The sequence below is a fragment of the Lepidochelys olivacea genome (assembly GCF_965140295.1).
Source record: "Lepidochelys olivacea isolate rLepOli2 genome assembly, chromosome: 26".
Taxonomy (NCBI): Eukaryota; Metazoa; Chordata; order Testudines; family Cheloniidae; genus Lepidochelys; species Lepidochelys olivacea.
Window position 1 is genome coordinate 5,516,610 of NC_140436.1, and position 10,747 is coordinate 5,527,356.

General features: G+C 56.0%; 1 protein-coding gene across 1 annotated transcript in view; it reads right to left on the reverse strand.

Annotated features, from left to right (window-relative positions):
* Positions 1 to 10,747, reverse strand: part of HR (HR lysine demethylase and nuclear receptor corepressor) — a 52,060-nt gene extending 41,313 nt beyond the window's left edge. The window contains exon 1 of the mRNA XM_084614919.1: positions 10,499 to 10,747. Coding sequence (XP_084471045.1) covers positions 10,499 to 10,660 — 162 coding nt within the window. The 5' untranslated portion in view covers positions 10,661 to 10,747. The remainder of the gene's footprint in view (positions 1 to 10,498) is intronic.

The following is a 10,747-nucleotide window of genomic DNA, read 5'->3' on the forward strand; positions in this document are numbered from 1 at the left end:
ACCTGCCCTCAGCTAGTCACCCCTCCTCACTTGTCTCCGTGACACCCAGTCAAGATGTCATCACCTAGAGAGCATTAGGAAGAAGGGCAAATGAGCAGCCTGCACCCAGGTGTGCTGGTAAGTAGCGGCTAGAGCAGGAGCCTGAGAGTCTGGACTCCTGAGTTCCATTCCTGGCCACAGGAGAAGTGTGTTCCAGTGCACAGATCCTCAGCCAGGAGGGTCATGACTCTGGAGGGGGAGGGATGGTAAACCAGGTGTCAACGGGTTGTGACCACCATGATTACCCCTGCCCTATTGCTAAATGGAAGTGAGGTCCTGTATGGCAAAGATTGAGAACCACGACTTCAGGGGTTAGAGCGGCGGTACTGGTGGTCAGGCACCTGGTTTCTATTCCCAGCCCTGCAACTGGAGTGGTGTCGAGTGGTGTCTAGTGGTTAGATCACACGGCCTGGGTTCTATTTCCAGATCTACCACTCAGGCACTAGGACAAGTTACTTCCCCTGTCAGTGCCTCAGTTTCTCCTTTTTGTCACACGAGCAAAGTCATGTCAACCTAGTGGGCGGTGAGTTTGGAGGCTTAACATTTGCAAAGTGCTTAGAGATATGCTATGGAGAGAGTGCTGTAGAAATTCAAAGGATTCAATATTATTATGAATTAATGCTGCCAGCAGACACAGATCCCGCCCCACTTCTATACCAGGTGAGCTTTTTATAAAGACAAACTTTTTTTTTTAAACTAAACCCTTCAGTTTGCTCCAATCCCAGTCTGTCTGGGACTCAGCAAGATCCATGTACCCTTCAGAACACAGAGAGCCGGCTAACCCCATCCATCTCCTGTAACTCTGCAGCTCACGAACCTAAGGGGAATCCCATTACAACCCCTGAAGGCTATTGCTTTTAGTACTTGTAAGTCCTGATGCTGCTGTGGCTGGCACCTTCCTGAGGACATGTTTTTGGTTAAAAAACAGTGGTGTTTGGGGATGTGGGTCCCCAGAGAGGGGAGAAAAGGGGCTAGGAAATAGAAAAGGAACATAGGTTCCCCTTAAAATGTGGGATACAGACTCCTTTAACAACCCCCACATCCTCCAACATGCCCTTGCCACCTCCGTCACTCCACCTTTCAAACCACATCCTTTTCCCAGCTCTAAAATCCCCCCCATAAACTACCCTACCTCTCACACCTCGTCTCTGATGAACCCCAGCCAGCCTCCTCTCTGCCCCCTCAGCCTAATCATCCCTCACACCCTAGGTAAGCAACTGGTGGGCTCTGGGCCATGTCCTTCTGAGAAACCAGCAGCTGGCATGCACCTGGCCTGGGAGCTTGGACTTCTTAGTGGGCCAAAAGTAAGTTTTTGGGGGAGTGGGAGTTGTGGCTCTCTTACCCTTCTTCCCCACCCCCTACACCCCCAGTTGGTCCAGCCAGAGCAGAGGGAGCAGTGAAAGGAGCTAAGTTCTTGCACCTACCTGAATGGAAGGTATTCCCAGATCCCGGGGAGGGGAACTTCTATCCTCTGCCACCTGGACCCCTCCGGGCTCGGGCAGTCTCAGAGCAGCTGGGGATTGAGTTTCTCATTGTGTCTCCTTGCCCTCCTTGTTGGTAGCATAGCCTGGGAGCCAGCTGAAGCCTCTGCGAGCTGCCAACAAAGAGGCTGCATTTAAACAACAGACATAATTATGCTTTTGATACCGTCTGCTAAAAATACAGCTCTGTTCAGTGCTGCAAGCCATGTGTGTGCGGGCTCACATGGCCCCTGAATAGCAGCAGCTGACTCAGGCAGGGGGAAGGGGGGCCTGTGGAGAAAGGAGGAGGGAGAGGCAGACGGAGGTGAGGGAGGGAAAGGGAGAGACAGCGAGGCATGGTTGGACACACACAGAGTGAGGGAATCCAAGCCAGGCTTCGGTGCCAGTGTCAGATGGGGACAGGGCTCCTCTGGCTCGGGCTTGTGGAGTCTGTCCCTGTCTCAGGTGGTGGTGGGGCTCCCTCAGGCTGGATCAGGGCCAGTCACAGAGGGGGAAGGGGCTCCCTCGGTATATGGGCTGGGGCCAAGCAGTGCCCCATCCATCTGGGCTGGTGAGAGAAGAATCACAGAAAGGAGTTTGGCTTTTATCCCTCACCCTGCTCTGCCCTTTTGGGCATCACAGGAGACATAGACCTTCCTGCGAATGCCCCCAGCAGGGCACAGAGATCTGGGGTGGCTGCTGAGGACCAGTGTGCTCCTAGGCTGCGTGGGGAGAGGGAGGGGCAAGGTGCCGGAGCTGCCAGCCCCAGAAGGACCAGGGAGAGCCGTGCAGTCAGCAGGAAACCAGCCTCCATAATTCCCCTTCCCAACCCGAGTGAGTTCTCAGCAGCTCTCTCTCTCTCAAATCCTGCTCTGGGCATCCAGAAAGAGAGAGGGAGGAGATGGACTGGGGGTGGGGGGTCACTTATGGAGGGTCCTAAGAGGCAGAGTGGAGGAGAAGGGGAACAGTCAGGGATCAGAAGAGGAGAATGGGTAAAAGTTGGTGGGCGGGGGGGGAGATGGACTGTTGGGGATTTCCAAGTATACAGCTGTTTGCAGTTCCCTGGGGAACAAAAGCTCTAAGGAACCCCCACCCTCCATCCATTTCCCTGCTCCTAGCACTGGATCCCAGTCCTGTCCCTAACCCAGACACCCAACTGACAGAGCACAGCCATTCCATTCCTAGCACCCGAGGCAGGAAGAAAACCGATCACTCACTGCCCTTGTTTGCGGTTTCACTCCTACATGGGGAGGGGAAGAGGCAACCCCCAGTACACTTGCTGCCTCATGCCTCCTATTAACTCAAACAAAACAGCCACACGAAGCAGTTCCTCTGTCCACATGAGGCTACAGCCCCCCAAAATCTTCCCTTGCCCAATGCTGAAAAAATAACAACCAACCCACCCACCCCTTTAACTCCCCTACTTCAAAAGCCACTGCCCTCCCCTGAGCACACCTGGCTGCTGGTTTGCAATCACTTGCCCCTTTCCCAGCTGAGTCTGATAATGGAACAGGGCTAGTTGGCCCCAGGCCCGCTAGCCCTTAAAGGGGCAGGCCAAACTGTTACAACTCCCTCAAGTCATTCTCTCCCCTCTGCACCGTCCCCCACACCTTCACCCTGCTCGACAAGTGCACAAGCCCAGCTTGTGGGTTTGCCACACCTCCTGGGTCAGGTGTGGGTTCTCTTCTATCCAAACCGGGCCTGGGTCAGGCACAAGTTATCTTTTAATAGACCTAATAGCCCCCCATCACCCCACCCAGCTAATTGATTCCAGGTTGTGCCCCCATTTAGCATTCAGGTAAAGATCTTTCCTATTGCCTGGCTCACTGATGGGCTTCTCTGGAGGGGATGCAGCTGCCAGGGGTGAGGAAAGGGGCTTGCATGCAGCGTTGGAAGGGTTAATGCAGACAGAAGGTGCCGGTATCAGACAGCCAGGGCAAGTGGGGTGCCACCTGGGCTGACCGAAACGGACAGCTTGGACAGGAAGGGAGCTCGCTTCACTCTTTGCAAGGAAGAGACCATCTGGAGCCCTACAGGGAGCTGGGGAGCCCATTGCAGAAGCCTTGCTATGGTACTGACCCATCTCTCCCTTGGGGTTTCAAGGCCTGTTCCCTCCATTCCTATCCACAGGCTGGCAGTGCAAGTAGCAGGGCTGTCAGGTTAACTCCTTGAATGTTGCCAGCCATTCCCAGTAGCTGCATTTAGAGCACACCAGGTATACCTTGGCAGAGCACCTCTGCTGTGCCAGGGGTGGGCTGGCAGAACAGTACACAGGGAACTGTTAGGGGCAGGGCACACCTCTCCCTCTGTGCATGGTAAAAAGCACAAAGATACAGATGTGAATGGTCACCTGCGGTCTGGAGTAAGCCCCAGCAGCTCGCTTATTACACAGACTGACGCAGCCCAGAGGGACCAGCAGCAACAGTATTAAGGGAGGTGTTTGCCAAATGCTGTGTGGCATGCCGGCTGGGGGAGGCATCAGACAGTCCTGGTTGGTAACTTCCTTTGGGCGCACAGCCAAGACCTCCCCAAGGACTAAGAGTCCAGCAGAGATTTGGTCTTTGCATCCTGTTAAGGAATAAACAACCCATCTTATCTCCCTCCCCCAGTTATTGACCTCTAGCATCAAGCAGGGGCAGGTGCCAGCCCAGATGCATTGAGATTGTCTGACCTGAAACGTGGCTGCCTGACGAGCTGCAGGTGAATGTTCATCCCTGGGGAAAGCGGGTTCATATGCAGTCCGATCTGAGCAATGGCCGGCTCTGTTTAGGGCTAGTTTGGCCCAGTTTGTTAAGAGAATCTATCGTCTGTTCAGAGACCCCCTTGGGAAGCAGAGTCTTTGTCTGCTGGTGGCTGGTAAGGCCCCTGTATCCAGGGAGGCAGGCGTTAGCATGACCTTGGTCCCATCTGCTGGGAGATGCCATGGTCTTGCTGAGATGGGGGGAAGGCAGGACCCAGGATGGCCATTCTCTGCCAGGTGAGAACTCAGGTGCTAGCTAGTGGCTCTTCTTAAAGGCCCTGTTCCTGGCACAACCCCCCCTTCTTCCATCCTTTGAGTAGCTCTCCCAGTGCCTAGCAGGGCAGGTGAGGGACCTACGCAACTCATCCCCTCCCTACTCAGCCATTGTAGACTGTAAGGGCAGACAGGACCATCGCTGACCTCCTGCACCTGGCAGGCCACAGAACCTCGCCCACCAAATCGACACCCAGCTAAACCCTTTTACCTTTGGCAGGTCCAAGAGTACAGAGCGTTCCGTTCCTCTGGCTCTTGTCCTTCCCAGCTTCACCCTCCCACCACCTGCACATGCGCTTAACTGGCATAACAGCCAAGGACTGTCAGTAACCAGCTGGGGCAACATGGGGCTGCCCCCAGGCGAGCACCATGTTCCTGCTCCCCAGGGAACGGTGTATCCCTCCCTCCCAGAAGAATTTGGCCTATTTGGTCAGCATGATGCAGCAGCCATCAGCCTGTGGGACACTGAACCCTCCCCCACATCCAACCCACAGAGGCTGGCTGAGGTTGTCTGTGTGTCTATGTGTGTGGGGGGATCCCACATGAGGCACTTCGGACACCAGCTCATGCTTAGCCACGTCCTCCTGGTATACCAGAAGCTGCCCTGTCTCCACCCTCTTAGGAAGCACCATGAGGAGGGTTGTGGGACCTATCTGACCAAGCTGAGTGAGGAGCAGGAACAAAGAATAGGCAGCCCAAGGGCTGCTTTACATCATCCCCAAGACCCCTTGTTGTGGGGAAAACATGCTTGAAGAGGATTTCCAAAGCATTGGTGGTGGATAAAGGGACATCCATCCAATGAGCAAGGAAGAGGCATGATCTTCTAGATGATCCACTAGACTGGGAATCAGGAGATCGGGGTTCTATGCTTGACTCTGCCACAGATTCCCTGGGTGATCTTGGGCAAGTCAAATCATCTATCTGTGCCTCAATTTTCCACCTGTAACATGGGGAGAATAACCCCTCCTTTCTCTCACCCTTTGGCTTTGTCTATTCAGACCATGAGCTCTTTGAGGTGGAGACTCTCTCTCACTCCAAGTGTGTACAGCATCTAGCGTAGCGGGGCCCCATTATCATTGGAGGCCTCTGGCTGCTCCTGGAATACCCCTAATAACCAGTGCACTTGAGCAGCGGGGCTTTCTCTTTTCATCCAGGCTGCCAAGTGCTCCGCACCCACCACTGAGGCCAGATTTTCAACAGAGCCCCGTGCCCACCATAAACTCAGACTCATGCATTCTTCTGAAAAACGGAGCTACTCCCTCTCAGGTCATGGCAGGCAAGTGGGGAGGCAGGAGGGGATGAAAGAACCCGCTTCCCTCAAAAAAAGGTCAGTTAGATTTTATATTGTTTAAAAAGCCCAACCACTAAGAGCATGACCCTGCTTGGCAGAGGATTCAGAGAGCCCAGACAGCCCTTGCAATTCAAACAGAATCAGCAGAGGCCACTAACAACAGTCCTGCTCGGCGGTTCATCAGTAAAAGTACCCCTGCCCCAGAAACCCCGCACGCTTTAACAAAGGGACTAGGGGAGACCCCAGCACAGATTCAACTACCACCCCAGCCCAAGTGGGCTCCTCCCTGTCTGACACCGGTACAGACCCCATTACCTGCTCCGCCCCCCCGCCCCAGCCTGAGAGAGCCCCCTCCCTGTCTGACACTGGCTTTATTAGCGATCACTTTTCATCTGGCATGGCCACAGGGCTCAGAGGAATCCTGGCTGGAGTCTCCTGCCTCTGGAATATACTCCCTGCAGAGCACTGCACGGACATTGTCCCTGTATTTCTGTCAATGAAGCGTTAACAGGACAAGGAAAACCCGGCCAAATACCTCTTCTGAAAAGGTCACAGGAGATGAGGGAACAATTGAGAAATCTGGCCTAAAACCTTTTGGTGCCGAAGGCCAGGCACTGTGTGTGCATGGAACCCAAGCCAATGCAGAGGGTCCACACATCCCCTCTAGCGAGGACTCCTGGGTTCTATTCCTGGCTTTGCCATGGGATAGTCCATGGAAAATGGCTGCCCATGCTGCGTGCAGATGCTGGCAGGGAAGCCTGGCTGGTCAGAGATGGGGAGTAGCAGGAAGATGTCGACGCAGGTCAGCAACCTGGCCCTCACTTCTGTCTGCAATACAGTGGTTTTCATGGACCCCTGCAGACTATGTCCAAGATTTGCAAAGGGGTCTGCAGCTCCCTTTGAAATTCTTTAGTAGTCTGCAAATAAAAAGAGGTTGAAAACCCCTGCTCTAGTACATTCACTCAGAGACCGAGCGCTGGGGAAGCTGATTAGAGAGACGTGAGCAGCCCTGGGCTCAAAGATTAGTGGCCTCCTGTAACCCCCGCAAAGGGAACATCAAGTGCTCAGCTGTTCGTGGCCTCGCCTGGGCAGGGGGGTTTTACAAAGGGAACAGAGGGGCTGGCTCTTGGTGAGATAGCAAAGGGAGAGTGAATACAGCAGAGCCCCTGAGTTTGGATCTGACTAATGACCGGGGCTATGCAGGAGAAGTTAGCTCATGTCTGGCCTTGGAATCTGTGACTAATAAGTGAAATGAGTTTGGTGGTTTTCAGTCTAATCGAAAATGGCTGTTTGGGCAGTACCACTGCATGGCTTGGGGTAAGCAGCAGCGTCCGCTCAGACAGACCAGAGCATGACTGCAGGTCACGACTGAGAGGTCAGAGAGCTGCGGGGAGAGGGCTGTGGGTTGGGACAGAGGGGTGTTGGCAGCACACGGAGGGGAACTTTGCACATTACCTGCCCCCACAATGCTTGGGTCTAACCAGCCTCTGTCAAAATTCTCCTAGAAACTTTAAAAGGAGGGGAAACCTGGCCCTTCTGAGCAGGCGAGGAGGGGGGTGGTCACATCTCCCTTCTGCTATTGCCTCTGCACTGATGTGGAGTGCAGGCCCCACTCAGTTACCCGAGGACAGATAGGACCCTGGCAGCAGGTTTGGTGACTGGAAAGAAACTTCTCCACGGCTGGGCAAGCTCAGGTCAGCTTGATAATTGCTCCGCTGGCCTCATGCCAAAGGGGAGATTATGGCTTTGCTGACTGCGAACTGGCACAGGCCAGGGAGCTGACACAGCTGGTATCAGTGTCTGGCACTGGACGAGGGGCGGGGGAAGGGTCCTGCTGCCTCTGTCCTCAGCAGCACCTGCTGGGGAGACACACCGCAAGCAGCTCCTCGGGTTGGGGATGTGAGGAGCAATGGACAGACTTTGGCCAGCTCTTCCTGGGAAAGGAACCTTCTCCATGCCCCTCCTTGGGGTCCGCATCCTAGGCAGGACTCTGCCAGGAGGTTTCTCCTCTTAAGATGGGAGCCAGATGTTCTCAAGCACTTAGAGCAGCAGGGAGTGGGAGTTAGGACTCCTGGGTTCTATTCCCAGTTCTGCCATTAAGTTGCTCTGTGACCTTGGGGTCCTAACCTCTCCCTACCTCTGTTTCCCCATCTGTAAAATGGGGATAACGATGCCACTTTTCTTCCTGAGACTTATTATGTAAACAGCCTCAGAAACACCCCGTGGTCCCATTGCTCTGTTCACTTCAGCCTAAGGCCCAAACCAGCCAGCGGCTGTGGCTTTCCCCCAGCCCAGGGAGTCTGTGGTTACACTGCGGTTTCTCCTGCAGAGATGGGAGCAAGATGTGCTCGGAATCAGGCCCAAAGTCAGGGAGGGGGCTGAGTCCTAATAGCAGTGGCACACAGAGCTGTAGGTGCTGAGCGATAGGTGCCCAGCACCTCTCAGGATCAAGCCCTCGCCAGCAGCAGAGTTACACAAGCAAAGGGAGCTGAGTCTTCCAGCAGCCAGAAACACCAGGGTGACCTTAACCCTTTAGGAGCCAGAGGCTTGCAAGCACACTGGGATGATGAAATGACCACGGAAATCACAGAGTCCTGTTTCAGCATCCTCCTCCCCGAGCTGTATCCTTGGAGGAACCGCTCTGCCTAAGCAGATTGAGCAGGATTACAGGCAACCTCTGGCCCATTTCCTCCCTGCCCCCCAGCCTTCCTCCTCCGCTACTTTAAGTAATAGTCTCCAAGACGGTTTTACACAGCTAATCCAGCCACCTCCATCTAATCTGCTCCAACGCCCACTGTCTGCTGCGTGGCCCCCCGCAGAGCGCCCAAAGCCCTGCCCCACATAACGGCGGCCCGGCTGTGCCTTCCCTCCATACAGCCGGTGGGGTCACCCTTCTTCCCACTGGGTTCCACTGCTTAGCACGCACGCAAGCCCCGCTCACCTCCGGCCCTGGGGCAGAGCGACCACAGATATCCCAGCTGGAGAGGCAGTGAGGAGCCACGGTTTAAAAATAAGGTTGTCCAAAGCTCCTCGTGAGCCAGGATTGGGCTCTCCGCCTGGAAGGTTAGGACATGCAGTTTGTGCAAGCGAGGACGCTGCTGAGGCTGAGCCAGAGAGGGCTTTTCAGGGCGCCGCTTAGGGGAGGAAGCAGCACAGAGGGCTCACCAGGGCCCGGCGGGATTTGGGGGGAGAGTGGCTGACGGGGAGAGAACCAGAATCGCCTCCCTGACACCCTTCCCACCCAGCTGGCTCCCCGCCTCCACCCACCTGAACCTGCCCTTTGGGGGTCTGCACAGCTCCACTCCCTCCGCGCTCTGCCAACACCAACCCTCGGCCAACAATGGGGAAAAGTACCAGCCATGGGAGGCCTCCTCTTCCCGCCTACATCTCCATGGCCGCACCCTCCTCTGGGGGACAGTGGGGCTGGCTCCAACCCTCTCCCCCTTCAGCTCCCTCCTGCAGATGCCCACCGGGCTCCCCGCTGGCTGCTGTGACTCACAAAGCAAACAGAGTGACTGCACGGTCAGTTTGTGGCCTAGCCCTCCTCTCATCAGACTGTTGGCTCCTCGGGGCAGGGACCTGGCTGTCTAGCACCCTGCCCCTCCCCAGCACTACACCCACGAGCATTGATGTAAGCAGCTACATGTGATGGAGGGCCACGGAGTGCCTGGCCCCTTGTCTGCAGGGCTTGGCGTAGAAGGGGATGGGTGGATGGAACAGACTGGAGGGCCCAGAAGGGGGCAAAGGCCAAGGAAGGAGGAGAGAGGGGCCAAGGAGAAATGGGATGAAACTGAGCAGAGCACAGGCTGAATAGGACGCCCCAGCAGTGAGCTCTGCAGCCTGAGGAAGCACTTTGCCCAGAGAACAGTGAGAAACCTGTGGGTGGAGGCTTCGGAGACACTGGACAAAGCCCCAGCATGCAAGGAACAACCCTGCCTTGGCTTGGGGCACAGAAGGAAGGAGAGATGGCCCTCTCACTCTCTGCTTGCTACAGGGCCAAGGCAGCACCGCCAGCCCAGAGCAGGAGGGGAGACTGGGCCCACAGCCATTCCCGGAACACCCCTGGCTCCGTGTTCAGCTGCAGATCCAGGGGTTAACGCGAGGGGGAAGCTGGAGGCTTAGACTAGGCTGAGCACATGTTCCCAGCATCCAGGCCTCATGGAGAGACATGAAGCATACAGTGAGAGGGCCGAGTCCAGCATAGACGATTAGGCGTCTCAGAACCAGAGGGCCCAGCAAACCTGGCCCCCCAGGAGGCAAGGCCCCCAGTAAGTTACCCACATGCACTAGGGGCTGAGGGGCAGCACCACAGACCCCACATCTGCACTAATTTACTTACAGAGGATAGCAAACCCCGGGCGCTCGGGGGCCCGGCGCCCAGCCCTGCTGTTACCCAGAAGTCCCCAGGAGCCCCACCCAACCTCAGCACCACTTTCGGTGTTACCCAGACTCCCTGGGGTCCCGTCCAGCCCCACATGCAGTGTCCCACAATCCCTACCACACCCTGCCTCAGCTCCACCTTGTCGGTGACCCGGAAGCACTCACACACTGATTGCATTTCCTACGGCCCCGGTCACGCCCATTGGTCCAGGATGGGCAGAGAGGTCCTGGGGCAGCTCCAGGACTTGCTGGTGGAGTAAGGAGATGGCTCCCTCCCAGACCTCTCTACAGGGCCCAACAAACCCTTGTACTTACCAAACCCTCCCTGGCAGCCTTTCCAGCAGCACCCACCATGTCAAGCCCCAGCCAGAGGCACCGGGCACCCTTAGCCATTGCTAGGCATGCCCCGCCTCCCCTAGCCAGGCATCGTCCCAGGTCCACGCAGCCAAGAGCTGCAGGGGGGAAGCTGGCCACCATAACCCTGACCTCTGCATCTACAGCCAGCTTGGAATGAGGTCACGGCCCAAGGCAGCTAGGCTGCAAGGCTCCCTGCTCCTCCTCCAA